Source organism: Peromyscus maniculatus, chromosome 23, assembly GCF_049852395.1.
Source record: "Peromyscus maniculatus bairdii isolate BWxNUB_F1_BW_parent chromosome 23, HU_Pman_BW_mat_3.1, whole genome shotgun sequence".
Taxonomy (NCBI): Eukaryota; Metazoa; Chordata; class Mammalia; order Rodentia; family Cricetidae; genus Peromyscus; species Peromyscus maniculatus.
The window spans coordinates 16682775-16705101 of record NC_134874.1 but is presented as its reverse complement, the minus strand read 5'-3'; the positions used below and the strand labels follow the sequence as shown (position 1 = coordinate 16705101).

At 59.1% G+C, this 22327-nt stretch overlaps 1 protein-coding gene across 31 annotated transcripts in view; it reads left to right on the top strand.

The window, feature by feature from the left end:
* Ncor2 (nuclear receptor corepressor 2) overlaps positions 1-22327 on the top strand; it is a 162576-nt gene that overhangs the window by 104672 nt on the left and 35577 nt on the right. For 28 of the 31 annotated variants that reach the window (XM_076561252.1, XM_076561254.1, XM_076561232.1 and 25 more), the window contains 5 exons: positions 3488-3636; positions 4607-4779; positions 6410-6472; positions 16640-16782; positions 21697-21844. In XM_076561252.1, coding sequence (XP_076417367.1) covers positions 3488-3636; positions 4607-4779; positions 6410-6472; positions 16640-16782; positions 21697-21844 — 676 coding nt within the window. The remainder of the gene's footprint in view (positions 1-3487; positions 3637-4606; positions 4780-6409; positions 6473-16639; positions 16783-21696; positions 21845-22327) is intronic. The other 3 variants (XM_076561255.1, XM_076561242.1, XM_076561235.1) reach the window with 1 other exon arrangement.

Below are 22327 nucleotides of genomic sequence, written 5' to 3'. Positions count from 1 at the left end.
ACCCAGGCACCCGTCCCATGGTGCTCTGGGGAAGCGTCTCTGCTGCAGACAGCCCAGGAAAGCGTGAATGGCTAGTGCTGGGAGCCTCTGTGCTGTGTACGAAGTGCCACTTGTCACCATGTAAATTCTTAACTCCTGCCAGGCCTCAGAGGGCCTCTGGAGCACACACCACGAACAGGAAGCTCCTGCTTCCCTGTTCCAGCAGTGGGAATGACCTCACAGTCCTAGGCTGGCTGACCCCCAGTGGCCACACAACTGGACCTTGGAGGCCCTGCATGATGCGGCCCCTCATGTCTGTTTAAAAGCTGATCTCTGGCCAGGCTGTGGTGGCGCACGCCTGTAATCCCAGCACTCGGGGGGCAGAGGCAGGTGAATCTCTGTGAGTTCGAGGCCAGCCTGGTGTACAGAGCTAGTCCAGGACAGGCTCCAAAGCTACAGAGAAACCCTGTCTAGAAAAACCAAAAAAAAAAAAAAAAAAAAAAAGCTGATCTCTGGCCTGGTGTTAGTCCCAGCAGCTGGGAGGGAGAGGCAGGTGGATCTCTTGAGTTCCAGGCTAACCAGGGCTACATAGTGAGAACTTGTCTTAAACAGCAGTTCCCCTGGGGATTTAGCTCAGTGGTAGAGTACTTGCCTAGCAAGTGCAAGGCCCTGGGTTTGGTCCTCAGCTCTGAGAAAAGAAACAAAACCAGCAGTTCCCTGCCCCGAGTCTCAAACTAACAAGGCATGCGTGTCTGTTAATGACAAGGTAACTACGCTTCCCTCGGTCTTGACCGCCACAGACCTCTGAAGACCCAGTGCAGAGGCTGGGGACTCAAGCCAGGCAGGGCTGTGTTTGTAGCCCCTGAGGGTCTTGTCTTAACCTTTGATCTCCCTCAGAACCCTTCAGAACATGCTCTGGAGGATTGAGCTCCACACTTTGGGGGCCTTGGCGTTCATTTGAGATAGGAATGAAGTGGATGCCGCAGGATTGCTAACTTGTAGGAGTCCAGAGGCCCCGAGGCTGTGGTGGATGTCCCATCTGGCTCTGCTAGGAAATGCTGTGTGACCCTGGGTTGCTTTACCTCTCTGTGACTTGTTCTCATCCTTGGAACAGGTGTAACGTCAGGGTTGTTGGGAAGAGCGAGAAGCTCAAAGATGTGACGTGAGGCACGTTGTCAGCTGGCGTCTGTCCTTACAGCTGTTGTTTTAAAAAAAAAAAAAATTCCTAGCAGATATGAACAGATACCTGTAGTGCCCTAGAGCCTTTCAGGGTGTATAGCACTGTGTTCTGGGGGTGGGGGACATACATGGTTACCCTGACCATAACTGATAAATTGTCACTTACTACTGCAAGCTTGGGAGTCATGGGGTGGGTGACATTCTAATTCTGCTTTTCCTGGACCTTCCTGGGGTTGGAGTCTCCCTGGTCATCCCTTCTGCTGTGTGATACAGACTCCCTGAAGTTTCTCCTCACTCTGACCTGAGGATCCCAGCAGTAGACTTGCAAGGGGTAGGAGCCTCAGGGTTAGCCCAGAGTCTGCTTCCAGCCAAACTCGGCCCCCCACTTGCTTTTGTAAATAAAGCTTTATTGGCATATAGCCATTCTCATTTGTTCACACAGTGGCACAGCCAAGCCTCATGCCTTGGAGCCTAGGGGTTATCCAGCCTGAAGTCCTTTTCACCAGCCATTAGATAAGAACTTGCTGGGCTGGAGAGATGGCTCAGTGGTTAGGAACACTGGATGCTCTTCTAGAGGTCCTGGGTTCAATTCCCAGCAACCACATGGTGGCTCACAACCATCTGCAATAAGATCTCGCGCCCTCTTCTGGCCTGCAGGCATACATGCAGACAGAACACTGTGTACATAATTAATAAACAAACAAACAAATAAGTAAAAGAACTTGCCGGTTAGTGTGAGTGTCTGTAAACTTGGTAACCAACTGGAGCAGCCTGGGAATTTATTTTATTTTTGTTTGGATGGTTTTATATTGAGACATGATCTCACTGTGTAGCTCTGGTTGCCCTTTTTAATATGCTACAATCCCCCTGCCTCTCCCTCCCAGGTGTTGGGGTTACAGGTATGTACCCCTACTTCTGATTAAGCTGGGCCGTTTACAATATTGATGCTTCTTCTAGCCAGAGATCATGGTGGTCTTGGTGAGGTTAGGGTCTGGCAGCCTTTGGGCATCAGGAACCACAGCTCACAGCAGCCCATGTGGCCACTGCAAGCCCAAGATCCCTAGGCACAGCTGGCTGGTGCTACCAGCCAGCCTTGGAGGCTCTGTGATTTACCAATTTCAAGCAGCTGATCATAGGGACCCAGCACCCGCTTCAAGACTCCCAGAAGTCAGCAGGGGCCAAGCACATGGCTTCATTCAGGCCAAGGCACCGTTATACAGACAAGAGGCTCTCTGGCCGGGGCAGCCTGCCCTCTCCTCATCCCTATCCGCAGGGGCTCAGCCCGGGCTGCAGGGACACCTCTTATGGTTCTTGCCATGGGCAGTAAGGCCTGGGTCCTAGGCTTGGTTCCAGGTCGTCCTCCCCAGTCCCTGAAGACACTGGGCTGCAGGCCTTCCATGTGGGGGTGGGAGACGCAGCGGAGTGGCTTGGATTCTGTGTCCCTGCATGAGACAGCCCAGGCCCAAGGTGCCGATACCTGTGAAATGCATTCTGGGCAGCAGGAATTCCTCCTGTGCTGCCTTCCGTCTCCTTGGGTTCGGACCCTCCAGCTTCCATGGTTCACCTTGGGCACACAAAAAGGGAAAACTGTTGAACTGACAGCAAAGCCATTCAGCGCCAGCTTCCGGGGGCTCTGTCCGCCAGTGTGAGGCTTCTCCCCTGGGCTACGGTATGAAGGGTTGGGGTCTGAAAGTCGGGCCCGGACTGGCGGACAGACAGACATCTGGCGCCCAGCTGAGGAGCATCATGCCTGACTGCTTCTGGGCAGGATAGCTGCCCTGGCCCCTCCTCTTCCAGAACATGGGGTTCCTGGTGGTGGGGAGGGTGACTCTGGGGACCCAGAGTGGACAGAGTGTAACCTCAAGAGTCCATGGTGGCTGTACAAGTCAGGCTCTTGCTGTGCCCGCCAGTGTACCACGATGTCCCTGTCTGTCCCCTGTGTAGCCTAGTCCTGTGAAAGACAGGGCCTTAGAGCCATGGTAGAGCGCTGTTTTCCTACCAGGAAGGAACAATGGAGGTCTGCTTTCCGCCCTCTCCCTCACACCTTGTGTTGGTGTGCCGGCCTGCACCCCATCTATTGTCTCCCGCCTCAGCGCCTTCGGCTGCTGCCGCTCCACTGGGCTCAGTGGACAAGGCAGGAATTGAACCCGGTGTCAGGACATGGCGCTTTTCACACTTCCCTCTGACTCCTGCCTCTCCCCCCTGGCTGGTTCCCAGCTGCCCCGCCCCCCCCCCCCCCCCCCCCCCGGCCTCTGCGTTCCCCATCCCCCCATTCCCCAGCTTCACCTGTCTCCCATTTTCCCCCCTGCCTCTGCTCCCTGGACTGTAGCAGCAGCAGCAACAGCAGCAGCAGCAGCAGCAGCAACAGCAGATGGCCCGGAGCAGCCAGGAGGAGAAGGAGGAGAAGGAGAAGGAGAAGGAGACCGACAAGGAGGAGGAGAAGCAGGATGTGGATAACGAGAAAGAGGAGCTGAGCAAGTAAGGCCCTGCAGCTGCTCAGCTCACACCTGGGCCCTGGGGAGCGGAGCCTGGCGCCAGTGTGGAGCCCCACTCGGTTCTCCCAGGCCTTTCCTCCCGGAAGCCTCAGCCCCTGCTCCCTCCATCCCCCGCCCTCTCCGCAGCCCCCCAGAGACCTAGGAGACTGATTGCTCATTTGAGCCCTGCTCCTGGACTCATAAATCCAGACAGCCACTTTGGCGCTCAGCCTTGCCTCTCCCCCCCAAGGCTCCTGAGGTCCAAGAGGGAGGGGGGGGTTGAAGAGCCTCGGGAGGACAGCGTGGGTGCAAGCATCTGGCGGCCCCCACCGTCACACTCACCCCCCATCAGCACCTGGCAGCGCTAAGCTAGTGGGAGAAGGCGGAGGGGCCGCAGGTGCCTGTGCTGGGCCGTGCACATCAGTGCCTCCCCCTTCCCTGTCTCCACGGCTCCAGCCAGCATCTTTCAGGAAGATGAATGGACGACAGAGGCGATAAATCTGTCCCAGTTGCTTCTGAGAAGCCGGGTCCCCAGGTCATATGCCCCCCCCCCCCCCACACACACACACACAGCTGGGCTGGGCTGCTCTTCCCTAAGCATGCAGTCCTGGGTTACCCTGACTGATTGCCCTGTAGAGGCCCAGAATTACGACTCCTGTGACTGGTAAGGGGGCCCGTAGAGAGTCTCGAAGGCCTCCAGCAAAACTCCCTGGTGGGTGTCAGTGAGCATCCCTTGAGTCCCCACTGGCGACAAATGGAGTCAGTTGACTACCCAGCAACTGCCCTTCCCTCCCAGACCTGGAGGGGCTCCCACTGCCCTGCTGATACTAAGATGGCTGCCTGCCCATAGCACCCTCTCTTGGCCAGCACCACCTTTCTCCAGCTCTGATGGAGAGACCCGAAGGTCTCTTTCAGTTGCCCTGGGGTTTCCAGCCCCGACTGATCCATCCTGGTCTCCTTTTCCATGACTGCAGGGAGAAGACAGATGATACTTCCGGGGAGGATAATGATGAGAAAGAGGCCGTGACCTCGAAAGGCCGTAAAACTGCCAACAGCCAAGGCCGCCGCAAAGGCCGCATCACCCGCTCCATGGCCAACGAGGCCAACCATGAGGAGGCCGCCACCCCTCAGCAGAATTCAGAGATAGGTGAGCAGGGGCTTGGGGGCTGGGACCCCAGATTGGCTCCTGCTAGGATTCCTTGAAGTTGGACTGAACTGCCTGTAGCTGAGGGCCTGGGTCTCTGTGGTTGAGTTCAGGACCGAGTGTTTGGCTACCGAGCTCACTGTGACCCGGGCCATTTTCTCTCTGCCTCAGCATCTGCACGTGGACAGAGAGAAACTGCGTCCAAGAAGAATGTAAGAGATTCCAGGAGCCTAGAACCTGGACACGGGCAGAGCTTAGGACCCGGAAGAGGCTGTAACCTTAACTCCTCCCCTACCCAGGCCCTGTTTGTTGTCTTAAATCAGAAGATTGAGCCATGTGGCCATTTCCTTGGGTGGTGAGAAGCTGGGTGAACTTACTGCTAGCAGGATAGTTTCCTGGTGGTACCTGAACGTTCGTGGGTCTTGGTTTGGTTCCCCTTTCTGTCCTGGAGGGGCTTCATCCTGCCTCCGTGATAATAAGAGAGCCAATAGACAGAGCTGAGCTGCAGTTCCAGGGGCAGCCACCAGGGGCAGCAGTGTGTGCTCATCCTCACTGCAGGTCATCTTGGCTGCCTGGGGCTCTTCCCAGATAGTGATGTGAGACCTGTTTTATTTCTCACAGACCCTACTAGGAGCTCCCTAGATCTGCATTAGGTTCTCACTCCACAGACCAAGAGAGGTGGTTTGGGCCTTTATATATTATATGGGCGCTGGGGAGGTATTCCTTACCTCAAGTCACTGATACAATCGGGATTCGAACTCGGCCTCGCTGACCACAGATCCTGTGTGGCTCTTGTGGGCATGTGTCAGCTGCCACTTGGTGGTACACACACTTCATGTGTACGAGAGTCCTGTAGGGCCTTGCCTATGCTGGGACAATGCTGCCGGGTAGAAAACACACCCCGGGCGTCTCTCAGTGTTCCAGAATCTTCTACCCTTGGCTTGTGAAGCCTCCCTTGGGGGTGTCCTTGGAAGGACGGGGGATTCTGTGAGGTCCGGGAGGTAGCCAGGGCTTGGCAGCAGGAAGGGGGTGAGATTGTCAGGGGTTAGCCCCATCCACCCCCCTCCTGCGTTGAGCTACTTTCTGTCCTCTCTGTCCCTCCGTTTGTCGAGAGCACACTGCCTGACAGTTCCCGACGCTCCCGTCAGCGGCGGCTCCTAGCTGGACTCCGGGCGGGCCACCTGGGGAGCGTTTGGAGAGCAGTGTGTGGTTCAGACAAGGCCACCTCTGCCCCGACATGTGCCTGGAGCTGTGTCCCTTCTGAGGGGCCTCATTGCCCTTTGACAAGCTGGGGAGACGGTAACAGTCACCAGCACAACCGGAGTCCCCAGCCATGGCGACGCCACTCACGGGACTTGGGCAGATGCTGAGAAGCCATTTTGACGGTCGTGGTTGGAGTAGCGCTGTGGCCATCTAGACTCTAGACTCTAGAGGGTAGCGCCCAAGGAGGTGTGAGATGCCCTGCTGTGCACAGTGGGGGGGGGCCCTGTCTACCTGCAGTACGGCCCCCCGAGCATGAGCATTGGGCACTGTGGTCAGGGGTAGCTGGAACTGGGCCTCGGCTGGCTGAGAACAGACTGCTGGGAGAAAGCACTCTGTGGGGCTCCCACCAATCGCCTTGTCTCCCTTTCAGCTTCCATGGAGATGAACGAGAGTTCTCGCTGGACTGAGGAGGAGATGGAGACAGCGAAGAAAGGTAAGGGGCCGTGGTGGCGTGCCGCGTGCCCGAGTTTATCCCAGGCCAGAGCGCCTGTCTTTCGAGGCTGCCGATGTATCTGTATCTGGCCTGCAGCAGATACATCAGATCGTCAGAGACTGGATGTGTTCTGTGAGTGGTGGGCAGGGTGTGTCTGAAATTAGGATAGCTCAGGAGCCTGCAGGCTGAGTTCACAAGTGGCCAGCCACACTGGGCCCTGGGAGCAGTGGACAAGGTGCCTGGTGGAGTCGCAGTTCACTGGCCACCAGGGCAGGGCCGCGGTGTCGGTGGCACTACAGGAGTGTGCGCGTAGCTCTTATATGGGGTCCCAAGGGTGCCCATGCTGGGTGCACGTTTGGGCTCTGCAAACATTTGGTTTTTGTGCCTGGGTTTTCATGGTGTGTTCCACAGTGTGTGAGGCTGTGGCCCCGGGCACAGCCATGGGAGTTGTCTACATCCATTTCAGGGGGTCACCAGCTATTGGTCTTGAGCAGCTGGTGAACTTGTGACATGCGCCGTGACAGGCTGGGCTAGGCCATCATGCCCTCCAAGATTGACGCCTCGCAGTACCACCCTGATGGCTAAATAGGACCCCTGTCCCCAACACCTCTGAGCCCTGACAATAGAGTCTGACCTTTGAGAGGATGCCCCTGAGGCCCTGGTAGCCCTGCCCTGGTAACATTATCAAAACCGCCTTGAAGCCACATTCAACATGGCTGAGGTCTTCACTTTCCTGCTTGGTGACCTATCTCTGATCCTCAGTTTACCTATCCCTAAGATAGTGGTGCCATCCAGGACGGCTGCAAGGCATGAAAGCCGGGCATTAAGGGTCTTAGGATGGGTGGGTCTTACTGACAGTCCCAGAGCTGGCAGCTGTGAGCATCTGTCCCTGCTTGGCCTGTGCATTCTCTGAGGGACACAAAGACACGTGCCCACTTGAGGGTGGTACTGCAGTAGGTTCCTGCCCTCTTTTACCCCATCCCTCTCCGAGAAGTCGCTCCTGTACCCGTTCCCGTCCCCCGTCCCCTATCATGGACAAGGAGCTGTGGCTGAAGGTCTACCATAGATCCAGAGGTGATAGATACACTGAGGATCAGGAGCCAGCCCAGGCCACTTGTCCCTCATCCTCTGCCCAGGCCCTGCCCTGCCATGCCCTATGGCTGAGGCTGCTGTGTTCAGTCTGTGTGTCGCTGGTGAGAACCAGTGGCTTTTATTTGGAGCTCCAACCCAGCCACGACCACGGCCACCTGTGGCCCCGGTCCTCAGACCTGGCTCCTCATTCTCATGGGGTCTGCTGAGGGTCTAATGGGCCCAGCAGGAGTGTCCCACACCACCCGAGAGCAGCCACCAACTTGGGGGATGCTCTCAGTGTTCCCGATTCTCCACTCGGACATGTGTCTTTCCTGATCTGCACTCGCCCTCACCCAAGGTAGGCCTGGCCTGGGGGCAGGGCCATCGCTCAGAAAGAACTGTGTGTGTGGGGGGGGGTGTCCTGTTCTCCGGGTTCTGTGGCAGTGTCTTTAGCCGGCTGGGTGTAGTGTGCAGTCAACCCAGAGGGGCCGCGTTGCCAGTTCTTTGTGTTTTTGTGTCTACGTTGTGGTTTGTGGTATGAATTCTAAAGAGACTTTATGTAATGGTCTGATTCCCTTGGTTTAATCTCTGCGAAGTGTGTGTCACAGACTTGACCACTGAAAAGCAGTCTATTAACCTGGGCAATGGTGGCACACACCTGTCATCCCAGCACTTGGGAGGCAGAGGCAGGAGGATCATGAGTTCAGTGTCAGCCTCAGTCACGTAGCAAGTGGGAAGCCAGCACGGGCTACAGGAGACCCCGTCTCAAACACACAACAAAACAGAACACACCTACACATACCCACAATGGTGTGCTACAACTTCCCACACCCTAGATGGAAATCCCGTACCCATTATCGGTCCCTCCTGCCCATCAGCCTAAGGGCGAGGCAGCACTAATGGACTTCCGGTCTGTGGCTGGAAGTCATTTCGCCCTGACACTTACAGGAATGATTCCTGCCGCCGCCACGTAGTCCTGATGCTGGGCTGCACTCACTTAGCGCTGTTTTCAGGGTTTCTCACGTACCTATGAAGGCCTCAGAGCTACGTGAAGCACATGGGGTGTGGCCCCCCTACACACACACACACACACACACACACACACACACACACACACACACACACACACACACACACACACACAGCCTGTGGGCTCCCCTGGTGACAAAGTGGTGGGTTGTCCCTGCCTTGGGCTTTGCGCGCTGCTGTGGGCATGTGACCCCTTTGCTTTTATCCACACGTGGGTCTCGGCATGATGATGGTGCGATGGCTCAGGGGAAGTGCCCACCTCCCCCCATGTCTTGAAGCGTCTGCAGCCCCTCAAGTCTTCTCAGGCTGTCACTAGCCTCCTAGCTGTCGCCTGACACCAGGAGGCTGCTCGCTCTCTCTTTTGGAAGGGCAGATCGGGAGGTGGGAGGAGGGTGGGATGACTCACAAGCTGGGATGGAGCGCCCTGATGCCACTGTCTCAAGGTTAGGACCTGCAGAGAGGGCCGTGAGCTCGTCCCCAGCGATCCTGGGGCCCATGTGCGCCGGCCCTGCTCAGTGACATTTGAAATAGCGCCGTGAGCGCCGGCGCGGGCTGCTGCTCTGAATTACAGCAATCTGGACAATTATGCCTGCTCGCGGTGGCTGCTGATGGCTGTTCCGGAGGCGGGGGCGGGGAGGCAGGTGCGCACAGCCCCGCGGTAGCTCCTTTTCCTCTGCCTGTGGGGGTGAGAGGCTGAGAATGTTCCAGAGCACCCTGCTGGGGTGCTGAGGACTTGAGAGGAAAGCGACCCCAGCCACACTGTGTCCCAGGCAGATGGCACTCAGCCGTCCTGGCCCAGTGTGGGGTAGGAGCCTACAGTGAACCAGGCCCTCAGGGAGCCCAGGCAGGTAAGCAGCCAGGTGTCCCGAGAGCCGCCGGAGCATCCTCCGTAGCCCAGCTGTGAAGGACAGCTGCGGAAGAGCCCAGCCCTGAGAGAAACCTCGTTGGACTTCCGGTCCATGTGATCCCGACCACTCACTTTCTTCATCTATATAACGAGTCACTGACTTCACCACAGTGGGAAATGTTTCTCTCCCTCACTCAGGGGGCTAGAAGTATAAAGTTGAAGTGGGGGCAGGGCCATGTTCCTTCCAAGGCCTCCAGGGAAGGTTCTGTACCCACTTTGGGTGGTGGCCACCCAGGGCTGGCCGGCCTCCATCCTCTCATGACCTCGCCACCCCTCCCCCCATGTGTCCGGATTTCCTCTCCCCCCTCCCTTTTCCTTTAAAAAAAAAAGAAAAAAAAAAAGACAGGGTCTCTTTGTAGCCTGGGCAGGCCTTGAACTTGCAGAGGTCCCCACCTCCGCGATGAAAGTGCATCACCACACATCACCTAGACACAGATTTCCTTCTTGCCGGCCCACTCCATCGGAATGGCCATCCTGCCTCTGGGCTCGCTCTCTCTCCTCCACAGGCCCTTTTCTGTGTGCATAACTTCTGGGTAGACGTAAAACTCGTGTTGGGAACCTTGTCCAGCCCAGCCACATCCATATGGCTTTCCTGATCAATAAATAGTCAGTAGTTGACCTTCTGATGCCTTAGGCGTGTTGGCCCCTTCCCCGCCCCTTACCTCTACAGCTCTCTGGTGGCCTCCACATCTCTGCTTCGGTTTATCTGCTCTTTATCTAAAAAGAGGGAGGCAGGTCTGCCTGCCAGGTTTCTCATCGGGGTAGAAAGAGCCAGATGTGTACAGCCCTTGAGTATACAGTGGACACTCAGATGGCAGACTGCAAGTCAACACACAGGCTGGACTGGAGTCCCAACTCTGCCTCCCATGGAATCTGGCCCGAGTGGGTACCTGTAGCATGGGGCCGATCCTTGCCTCTGTCCTGGGGATGTTACGCAGGGGCGTGGCCTGCCACGCAGAAGTTTAGCCACGAGTGGAAGGCAGGCTTACTATAGCGGAAGAAGACACTTCATCTCCATCCCGCGCTGAGGCAGCCGCTCTGATTCAGCTAAGGAAATCAGCCCAGAGATGTTGAGTGTGCTACCCAGGATCTCAGGGCTGAGAAGCGGGGGAGCTGGGATTGGAACCCAGGCTCTCCAGTTCGCAGAGCCGGACCGAGTGGGGAGGGGATTAAATCGATGGGTCCCTGTGGCTAATGTTTTTCCAAGTAATGAAGGAAGGAAGGGCAGGCAGTGGAGCAGAGAACCCTGTGTCAGGAACAGTGCACTCAAGTGAGACATATTAGAAGCGCAGACAATGAGGACGTGACAGGCAGGAGTGGAGAGGCCACGGTGGCCTTGGTGGCAGAGGTGGAGTTCGAGAGTTTGGCTGTTATTTGAAGAGGGTGAATGGAGCTGGGATCTGGCAACCTGGTAGCCCAGGGTCTCTGTGTGGTGGTGTGTGTGTGTGTGTGTGTGTGTGTGTGTGTGCGCGCGCGCCAAGGGGGCAGGGCTGCCCTCCTGGACTCACACTGGGTGGAGCCTGAGCCTGAGCAGGAAGCTGCCTCCTAAGGAATTGGGGATACTCAGGGACCTGGCCCCCCTGCCTGCTTTAGGGCAAGGGCCACAGTGGGAGGGAGGGGCCTATGGGACTGGGCCAATGGCCTCAAGTTCCCCAAGGAGACATCCGTCTGGCCTGGAGTTCTGACCCTAGGTAGAGCCAGTGGTTGGAGGGTAGGGTTGCCTCTACTCTGCTGAGATCAAGGGTACCACGTGCTGTTTCCAGGGCAGGCAGGGGGGCGGTGGAGGTGAGTGTCCCATGCCAGCTCCGCTCAGCAGACACACCCTCCCATGTGAGCCCGGCCTGCCAGTGGATGCCGTCTGGTCTCATCTTTTTCATGGTTGAGAACCTAGACCTGGTGGGGAGGTTCTCAGCCACTGTTCTGTCGGGAGTTCATACCGTCCCCACTGCCAGGCCAGGCTGACCTTTCCAGGAATGCACAGTGTGTCTCCTAGGGAGCCCTGTACACAGCAGTGAGGCAGCCTGGCCAAGTGGGTAGTGTGCCCAGCCAGCGGCTGGTGCGCTGAGTTCAGTGGCCGTGAGTTCAGGGCTAGGCTCGGCCCAAGTGAGCAGATGAGGAGGAGGGATGGAGATCTCCATAGGCAGGATGGAGATGGCCCTGGAAGAGCATGTCTGGAGGTCCTTGGCCTCTTTTGTGTTGTGATGATTCTCAGGGAGAAGGCATGGACACAGGTATGGCCAGACATGGGGCTGGCTCTGGACTCTCGTGGACTCTCGTGTCCTGAATCAGGAAGTGTTGTCAGCTCCTGCCTTCCCTCACTCTGAGCCAGCCTCCGACTCCTTGCTGAGGAAGGACAGCTAGAGAATGACCTTTATGACCCCATGTTCCCACGTACAACTTGTTTCCTGCTTTGCCCAGGAGAGAGTGGCATGATTGAGGAGTGTGCCTTGGTGAGACGTCCTTCCCCGGGTGTGTAGCCAGCCAAGGCGCCGGGGACAGGGCATTCTGCCCCTGCAGACCAGGGCACCTGTGGCTCTGTAGGTGGGCAGATGGCCCTTGTGACGGTCTCACAAGTGTGTGGCATGGTATGGAGTACCTCCGTCGTACTGGTGAGTGGCGAGTAGAAGCGCCCGCCGAGGTCTAAAGCGTGAGGTGGGTCTTAGGCTGACGGGAGGTGGCAGGTTCAAGGATGGGGTCACCCCAGCTGCCCCCCACGGGGCTCCCTATGTCCACAAGGCACACTGGCGGTCTCTGGGCGGCTGCTGGTGGTGTCAGTGATCACACGTCCCCTGAGTCCGGTGCAGGCTCAACATTTCTTAAGGAAGGAGAACGTGGCTGGAGGATCCAGGACAGGGAGGATGTTCCTCTCACTTCTTGCGCCGGGAAGGTTTTTTTTTGCAAGTGAGTGGAAGAAGGCTGCTGTGAGGGTGGAGGTTGAGGTGGGGTGTCCCCCAGGCTTCTTCCTGGGAGGAGCTGGGAGACTCAGACTGTGAGGGATCCAGTCCTCCAGTGTGTGGTCCCACGTCAGAGTACTAGAATGTCCCCAGGACGCAGATGGAGGGGAGGCTCTGCAGGAGGCTTACTCAGACCCCTGTGGAGGGGATCAGGACTGGAACAGTCAGCCCCTGAGCCACTGGAGTGCTTCAAGGGCTCCAGGTAGCACATGAGAAAGCGTCACCTTGGCCACCCTTTCCTCCTCCCTCTTGGGGCTAGTGGGCTCCTTCAGTCCTCTGCCAGCCTCAGGCCCTGACTCAGGCCCCTGCCTCACTTCCTGTCTTGGCCAATTTCACTTCCTAAGTAGCTGCCTCTAACTCCTTCCTTAGAAATTAGAAGTGGGGTGGGAGAACCCGAGACCACAATGTCAGGGACGCTCAGCCAACTCCGGAGTTCCCAAGACTGACCCCACAGCCCTTCTTCCAAGATAGACACTCATGGGACCTTCATGGGTCCCAGCCTCAGACCCTCAGGTGTCCAGAGCGTCCTTCTTTTCTTGCAGCCCCAGCACCCATAGGTTTGGAAGGGCAGCAGTCATGGATGGGTGCAGCAGAGGAGCTGGGACCAGGGAGTTGACGCTGTGGAGATGAAAATGCCCCTCTGAGGGCCAGAGGCAGAGAGAGCCCAGAATGCTTCTCGGACATTTGCAAATGTCCTGGGGCCCGTCTCATGGTTGGGAACAGTAGAGCTGCCTGTTTTCTGGGGCTCCTCAGCCTTGGGAGCCTTTGGGTTTCCTCCCAGGAACACACTGACATTTCCCCGAGGGGGTGTGCTCCCATAGGCCCCCATTGGCATTCCCCTGTGGAGCAAGCACAGTGGGATCCTACGGGAAAGACCTGGGTTCTCAGCCGTATGGGATCTCTCCGCCAGCTGGCATGGGAGGTGGCTGAGCACACAGGGCCAGGGATACAGGAAAGCTCCGAGCTGTCTGTCCCTGTCCTCTGGGCTTCTAGAGCAGGATGGAAGGGCAAGGGCAAGGGCTAGGGGGAAGAGCTGGTTGTGGAAGTCAGCCTGACCGGATGCTGCTGTAGAAGTCGGCTCGGTTGTCTTGGCCTCCAGGGAGCTGCTGGGACCTTATAGCAGGTGCTCTCAGAGAAGAGAGGATGTAATAGGCCGCCAGAGTCTCCAGACCCCAGGCTAGACCTCTGGGAGCCCCAGGTCCTTCCCCCACCCCAAATGGTTGGTGGCACCCGAGTACTCCCAAGTAGATCCCAAGTTCCCCAGCCCCCATCCCCATTGAAAGCTAGCCAGTTCTGGCCACCCACAGCCCTCTGGGAGGCTGGTCCAGGCTTTGGGGGCCTGTGAGGAAGGGGGGGTGCGACCGCAGGTGGAACCGGCTGGCTGGCGGGGAGGGCTGGCTGGCGGGCGGGCGGAAGAGGCTGCTTGCTCCCTGCCTGCCGGGGGTGGGAGCTCTGTTTTTCTGGATCCCTCAGTCTGTTCTTACCGCTGCTGACGCTGCCACGGATCGGGAGAGAGGGAGGGAGCCTGTGCCAGTTGGCCCGCCCAGCCGAACCTGGGCCTGTGCCCGGCCCCCGCCCGCCCCCGCCCGCTGCGTCTGGAGGTCACATTCAGTCCTGACGCGGCTCGCTGGGTCAGGCAGCAAGAAGAGCTGAGCGGAGCCCTGGGTCCCATAGCCCGGCCGCTGAGGGACCCAGCTGCCCGGTCCCGTCCTGCCCAGGGCTTTGGATTTCATGTGGCTCGGTGGGTCTGGGGGCTCCCCGCCAGCGCCCTCCCCAAGTGTCCTCCCCGGGAACACGGGTGCCTGGAAGAACCGCGGACGCCGCCGCGTGCACACTGGTGACGCCTGGCACAGAGAAACCCAGCACACAGAACTGACAACTTCCCGCTGTCGTTGCCCGCGTCCCCCTCCCGAGCGAGCGGGAAGGGCACCACTCTACTCCCCGAGGCAGCTGGTGGCCGCGGCTGGAGGAGTCCTGGGCCCCGTGGGGCGGGCGGCCAGCAGCTCCCGCCCCCGGCTCTCACCCTCATCGCGGCTGAGGATGTGATCAGAGCCGGAGCCAGGGCACACCAGCAAGAAGCCCCGAGGAGCCTCTCGGCCACAGCCTCTCGGCCACAGCCTCCCGACCACTGCTCCGCTCCCTGGAGCATCCTTCCAGCCGGATGTTTCCGGAAAACTTGGCCGAGGGGGAGACGCAGATGAGAGGATGTGAGTGGCCCCCTGGCTGGGGATCGGGCTGGAGGGTGGGCAGGCTGGTGACAGTGACTTTGATGGGGTTACAGGAAATTGCGGCTGGAAGTGTGGTGGGGGGACTTGGAATTTTGGACCCGTGGCCGCAGCTCCCTTTCCCTGGTGTCCCTTATTGCCTTTCTAGGTGCAGCCAAGATCCCCTGGAGGGAGGCTGCGCTCATCTGGGCTCCAGGCTGGGCTGGGGCATTCTCAGAGGGGCTCCCTAGGGTAGACAGAGCTGTTTCCACATCCTGGGATGTGAAGTGCTCCTGTGCGCGGCACCCCAGTGTGAAGAAGCTCGCGTCTTCCCAGGGCTGTGTGGCACACTCGGGGAAGGGCTCCCCAACAGCTCTGCCCAGTGCTCCTTGGTGGCCCCACGTGTTCAGGAACAGCTGAGTGCCCCCCCACCCCCGGTCGGTTCTCGCTTCTATAAGCTGAGTTAGTTAAGGGGCCCAGCCGCCCAACTCCTTGTTGACTTAACTGAATTTGGAAATGTCTGCTCCCCAGGGTCGGCCCCCCCCCCCAGCTCTCGTCAGTCACCCCACCCCCCACAGTTCCAAATGGAGACCTGCCCTGGGGTTCCGGGCCTGCGATCCCTCGGAGGCCTGACGTGTTTGCTGGGCCCTCTTGGCCCGCGCTCGGGAAATATAAATAAACGCAGCCCCAGCCGCCAGGTTCTGGAAGTGGCAGCTGCTGCTGGCGCGGGTGGAGGGAAAGGTCAGGGGCTGAGTTACACTTGATCCCGCGCCCTGGCCCTCCCTGCCTCCTGTCCTTGAGGATCCCTGAGAAGCAGCTATGGAGCCACGTGGCTCTTGTGGTCACTGCAGGCCAGCAGGTGGCCTGGCTGTCCAGTGCCTCCCTCCCCCATACCACGGCCCCCCCAGGGGGGGGGCTGCCACAGTGGGAAGCTGAGGCTTCAGACCCATTTCTGAGCTGGCTGAGGTGGGTGGGAATCTCACAGTCCCAGTCTTGGCCAGGGTGTGGGGGCGGGGCAAGACAGACTCCATTCAATGCTCTGCAGACCTAGGGGGCCACTTGCTGGTGTGTTTGGGGGTTTTGCTGGTTCCTTTGTTTGTAGTAAGCCACCAACTGGGGTTTGAATGAGGGGGGTGGGTGAGGATGGTTAGGGCTTGCCCTTCCCCACCCCCCCTTCCCCAGCAATTACAGTTACAGCCCCGTGTTCCGGCTTTGACTTGACTTGTATGGAAGAAAACGTCGTGAAGCTCGGTGATGGGAAATCTGAGCATCATCCCAAAGTGGCTTTGAGGCTCTGGCTCTGGCACAGTTCTTCAGCCTGTTAACCTCCATCCCCAGGGCCAGGTTCTGTCACTGCCATGGGAAAGGGGCCAGCTTTGCCTTCAGGGAAACTGGGGCCCACTGAAGGTGGGTGAGGTGTGAACCAGAGGGTTCTCAGCCTGCTAGCCCAGGGTTTGTGGCCTCAGAGCTGAACAGAGGATGCCATTCCGTATGGAGCTCGGAGCAGTGAGGTCTGTGGCCTTGGTGGCCTTGGAGGGCCTGGAGATCTGGAGTGTCTTCCTCCATGTGGTCTCAAGCTGTGACTTGGGAAAGATCCATCCTTGGCTGCTGAGCCCAGCCAGGCCAGGTGGGCCCCCGAGTCTGGTGTGGCCCTGTAGGTGTGAGGGCCCAAGCGCCTCCTCACCCGGCTCCCTTCCTCCGCTCGGCCCCGCTCCAACCTCTGCTCTTGCACTGCCTTTTCCCTTCACCTACGGTGAGACCGGAAAGCAGGCTTGCTCTCCTGAGGCCTCCCTGCAGCTGTGTAGTGTCAGGGCTGGGTCACCACAGCTCCCGCCCAACTGGGGAGGGAGAGACGAGGGGGAACGCTGTGTGTTCTGGCCTCTAGAATCTGAAACGAGGCCTCACTTGGGGCCATGCCTGTCACCGTCATTTTCCTGGTCCCCCGTCTGGGCTCTCCTGGGTCTTGGCCTGGCATAAGCCCTCCCCTGCCCTCCCCCCACAGGCCTCCTGGAACATGGGAGGAACTGGTCGGCCATCGCCCGCATGGTGGGCTCCAAGACCGTCTCCCAGTGTAAGAACTTCTACTTCAACTACAAGAAGAGGCAGAACCTGGATGAGATCCTTCAGCAGCACAAGCTAAAGATGGTGAGTCGGGCCGGGCCCCCTGGGGACTGGGGACCGCCAGGCCTCCCCCAGCCGGGCCTCCCTCATGTGGCCCGCATGGGGTGGTGCCGGGTGGGCTGGGCCCTGACTCAGCCAGGAATCCGCCGCCACCCTCAGCGCCATGGATTGGAGACCCAGAGGCAAAAGAGCCCAAGTGAGCAGCCGGGCTTCCGCCTGACTACCCCTTTGGGCATTGGAGCTGTGGTGAAAGGCAAAGCAGGTCCCAAAAGTCAGAGGCCGGAGGAGGACTTGGGGGCCAGACACCTCCCAAACCAGGTGTCTGTCTCCACGTAGGATCTCTGTTGCAGCCATGGCCAGATGGGAGCCTCCCCTCTGCCTTCTCCCCATCCCTCCATCCTCTCTCTCATCTTGGACACACTTGTGATCATCACCATCTCAGGGCTGGAAAAACTGAGGCCTGGCGAGACTCTTTAGCCACCTAAGTAGAAGCGTGCGCTCACAGCCAAGTAGCTGCCCCCCTGCCCCGTCCCCCCTTCAGTCTCTTGTTGTAGTCAGGCTCGGGAGGGGGCCTGGCATCCACTCCTCCATGGGTCTAAAGTCGCGTGGATTTCCGTGCAACTGAAGACGCGTCACTCTTTCCTGCAGCCTGCCGAGGCCCAGAGCAGGTCACACAGCAATGCATGGCCTCGCATTACTACGGCACAGCAGGGCAGGCCAGAGATAGCATCATTCCCCCAGAACTCTGCTCCGTCCCCATGCAGAATGCAGGGGCAGCCTCCCCAGCCCCCCTGGGGCTGCCGCTGTCACCCTCACGGCCCAGTCACTATCCACTTCAGGTTTCTGTGAGTGTGTGACTGCCCAACTCTTCATGTTTCCGGGGGACTACTCCCTCTGCTCCCAAGGATCCCCAATGGGACAGGGACCAGGGTACCCAGTGGGTTGGAGGGGCTAGGTCCGAGCTTGTGAGTTGGGCAGCCACGTGACCTGAGCAATGGTTTCTCCTTCCTGAGCTCTTCATCCAGACGGTGAGGGACTGTAGGTGGTCCCGTGAGTCAGAAATGAGATGCCTGTGGAGGGGAAGCACTCCCGTGGGGCTTCCTACCTGCTTGCTGTTTGTTACATCACTTACGTCACAGCCCGCTTACCAACCCTGTCCTCCGGGTGTGTCAGCCCTTATGGCCACTAAGCAGGAGTTACCGCCAAGGGCTGTGTGTTGATAGACACTACCCAGGAGACCCGTGTGTGAATCTGGGCTCTGCCACTTGAAGGCTGTGTGGCTTTGGAGAAGTGTCTTGTCTTCTCTGTGCCTCAGTTTCCCTGACTGTGAAATGAGAAGGATAACAACCGGCTCCGAGGTCTCTGGGGGAGGGCGTCATCCTCACAAGTGCCAGTGTAGTACCTGGAAGGGGCCGTGAGGCAGCTTGTTTACCAGGCCCCCACCAGCTAAAGCCATGGGGGTGCTGTTGGCAGAGGCTCAGGGTACAGGTGTCTTCTGAGTGTGCCGTGTCTGTCCCAGGTGAGAGATGGACACACACGCGTGCGCGCGCGCGCACACACACACACACACACACACACACACGCGCGCGCTCGTGCATGCACGGAGTGAGTCACTCCAACGTACAGAGGGCTCTGGGCCGGTGGGTTTGTTCCCCGGCTCTGCCGTCCTGCGGCTGGTGCTCAGGGCACACAGAGCTTGGCCCCCAGGCCTCAGTTTCCACCTGTGTAATAAACAGGGACGGGGGAGACACCCACTTGAAGAATGTGTGAGGAGCCCGTGCCTTCCACTGTGGAAAAGGTCGAGCATCTGGCCCAGGTCACCGAGGAGGACAGAGTCCGAGTCTAGTGGGCAGAGGTGTGGTCGGAGTTTCCGGAGGAGCTGGCTGCTTCCATGGTGGGGTGTGGGAATCCTGGCGAGCCGCTGAGCTGAGAAGTGCCACGGAGCCAGGCTGCTGGAAAAGGGGGTCCTTGTCCCTGGCTTTGTCATCTCGGTAGCCGCCCTGGTGGCCGCCTGTAGAAGAGGAGTACTGATTCCCTCCCCAGCTGAGAGTAGGCTGGGCCCAAGGACCACTGTAAGAGCAGATACCCCAGAAGGACAGGGCAGGCCCCCCATTGTGGGAGTGCGTGAGCTGTAGAAGCCCCTGTCCTGGGCTGTCTGCTTCCCACCCCCTCAACATCAGGCTGCCCCTAGAAAGAGGGTGGGGCAGGCCAGGCACGGTAGCACATGCCTATAATGCAGGAGGATCAGGAGTTCAGGGCCAGCCTGGGCTACAGGTCCCTGTCTCAAAGAAGAAAACTCACAAGAGCAAGAGGGTCACTTCTGCCTGTGTGTCCTGAATGGCTGAGACCCCTAAGGTGCCGGCTCAGCCCCCTCTGAGTACAGGAAGGCATGCTACCCTCGGCCACCCAGGGAGTGGGGGGAGGGGCAGGAGGCCAGTGGGTGTCCCCTCCTGCTCACCCCGGCCTGGCCTGCACATGGCTGCTGGAGGCTCCTGGGGAACCGGGAGCTCGGGCGGGGCCCTGTGTCGCGCGGGTTATGTAACATTTGGCAGCCCTGTCCTCTCCGAGGTCTCCCTCCCCCTCCATGTGGCCGAAGGCTGCCCTTCTGTCTGCGTCCTGGCCCTCAGGGCTCGGCCTCCAGGTTGCTCAGTGTGTCATCTGGGCCTCGGCCCTGCTGGCCTGCTTCCTTCTGCCGACTTCTCGCCGTGGCTGCTGGGAGATGCTCCAGGCAGGGATGTGCTTGAACTCCGGCAGGCGGGCGGGCAGTCCTCCTTGACGCTGAGCCTTGCCTCTCGGAATCGGTGTCGCCGTCACCGCCGTCTCTGAGGCTCGATGGTGTGGTGACATGGCTGTGGAGTGCCTGGCTCTTCTCCAGATGTAGGAGGGAAGCAGGCCGAGTAGGCAGAGGTCCCAGTCGATGAGGAGTAAGTCCGGTCAAGAACTTCCAGAATGTGGCCTAAAGGGGCCGAGGTAGGGATGCAGAGAGAGTGAGGGTTGGAGGGCATTGGTTAATTCCCCCAGGGCCCCTGGGAAGATGACGTGGGAGCCAAGAGTTGAGGAAGTGAGTGTTCACTATCTGGGGGAAGGGTGTTCAGGCAGTTCCCTGCCTGTGCAAGGTCCCTGGGGCCAGCGTGGGGGCTAGAGAAGGAGACTTAGATCACGCGGAGTGGCAGGACTAGAGATCGAAGTGGGGAGTGAATGGCTGGAGTGTTGGAAGCAGGCTGACCTACCCTGATGGGCAGGGTAGCTGTGCGTTCACGCAGCCCGGCGCCTTGCAGATGGCTGGTACGCAGTAGGTGTTTAGTCAAGGCCAGGTGTAATTTGTGTTCGCATCTCCCAAATACCGCTTTCACGGGCCTCCCAGCTCTGTGGTGCTGGGGTTTCCCATAGGCTCTAGGAACGCAGGGTGTGCTCTATCGCTCGCCCATGGCTCTGCCAGGCTGATGGGCTCCTGTTTCCTGTGAGTATCCCTGCAACCTGCTGCCTAGTTCCTGTTGCTAAAGATAGCCAAAGGAAGGGGATCCCCAGCCACATGCCACAACATCCTCGCACCCGCAGGCTGGAGCCTGGGCCTCTTGGGAGGTGCCAAGACCAGGCCCTGTGTGGGTGTGGGTGGCAGGGCAAATGTCCCATGAGGTCTGTGTATAGTCAGGACGAGCCTGTGGCCTGGCGTTGGTGATAGAGGTGGTGACGGATGGACAGACACGTATTTCCCCTTTTGTTCTCGTGTTCTGGGAGCCTTGTCCCCCGACTTAGGTTGGCACACCTGTACCTCAGGGCCTTGTGTGGCTGGGGAGACAGCAGACCATCACCCCAGGGCACGCACGTGCTATATTTCCAGGACAGAGTGTCACTAGCCAGATGCAGCAGAACTGTCATCTCTCACCAGCTGCTAGCCTGTCCTTTGTTGGCCCGTGGTCCCCTCTTCTATTTTCGGCCTTCTCCCCGAGAAGGTTCTCAGTTGTATTGTGTCTCCCCCCACCACACACCTTCCCAACTAGCCTGTTCCTCAATGACTGCGCCTGGTGAAGCCCCACCTGGACTCCCTGTGGATGATGCCAAACCAGGGGTGTCAGTGAGAACCAAGGGGTGCCACCAGGCACCTCAGACCTCACACTTTCCCTCATACCACACTTGTACCATGCTAGATCCAGAATGCTCCCCCCACCCTCCCACCGGGGAATCCTGGCCAGTTTGAGACCCGTTTGTCCGCCGACTCTGCTTTGCATACCAAACCCAGGGAAGCTTTGGCCGTTCTGGACTTCTGCCCAGCTCGGTGTGGGGACACAGAGGTTCAGCCTGGGGAAGATTGTGAATGCCCCCGTGCTGGGAGGGTGGGAAGCTGGGCCCCGAGTGTGTAGGAATAGGGGTGGACTGAGGGAAGGTAGTACCACAGCATGGCCCGTCCACACCCCAGGGCCTTTGCACACAGGCCTCTCTCAGCCAGCGCCTTGCCTGGGTGCTCCCTCTGTACTCAGACCTGGACTCCAAGTGTCACGTCACCTTCCTATAGAAACCTGATCACCCAGCCAGCTGCCTTGGCCATGTGCTCTCTCTATCCCTGTTTAATCCCCCACCCCGACCCCATGGTCCCTAGTCAGCCCCCTGAGTCCTTTAGAGTGTATGTGCCTGGCTTTAAGGGCAGTGGCCCTGTTGGGCTTGCCGAGTCTGTGTTCACAGCTTGGTGTCCTGAGTGTGCACTGTGACACTGTGGCCTTCCCAGGCTGGCCTGGCCCACCCTGTGCCCAGTGGCCCACTGGGACACATGGCACTCTGAAGCCTCTGTGGTAAAAATAGCCCTGGCCTCTGTGGCCACTCCGATGGGCGAGTGGGAAGGTCGCCTGTACAGCCCTGCAGGCAGGCTCACTGCCCTTGGAGCTGTGGCGGGGCCTCAGGCCTGAGGCATCTCCAGCCTTGACCACTGCTGTCCTGTCCCAGGAGAAGGAGAGGAATGCGCGGAGGAAGAAAAAGAAGACCCCAGCCGCAGCGAGCGAGGAGACGGCCTTCCCACCTGCCGCCGAGGACGAGGAGATGGAAGCCTCGGGCGCAAGTGCCAATGAGGAAGAGCTGGCTGAGGAGGCGGAAGGTGAAGTCACTGTCCTCAGAAGGGAGGGAGGGAGGGGTCACACATGCCTACCCCGTCCTGTGTCTCCGTCCTCCTAGGCCTCCTCTGGTTCCCTGAGCCAGGCCTAGGGATGACCACAGAGGAGCCCTGGCTGGGCTGTGGTTAGGCGAGAGGCTTTCGGCTTTCACTGTAGGGCCTGGAGTGACCTCAGGAGGCCAGGCTGCAAGTCCTCTCAGCATCCCGGGCTGGGCCCTCGGCTGTTGTGGCAAAGACCTGACCCCTTGGTTGAGTGCCTTCCCAGCCAGCTCCATGAGCAAGGCAGACGTAGCGTGGAGGGAAAGCTGGAGACCAGAGCTGCCCGCAAGAGTCGGGAGTGATTGTGAGCCCCAGATCCTGGGGGGGGGGTTGTCACACCCCGCTTAGGAACCAGGGAGAAGCAGGGCCAGACCTCTCTCACCACCCGGGGATTCCTGGGACAGCAGTGTGGAAGACCCAGCTAGCCTC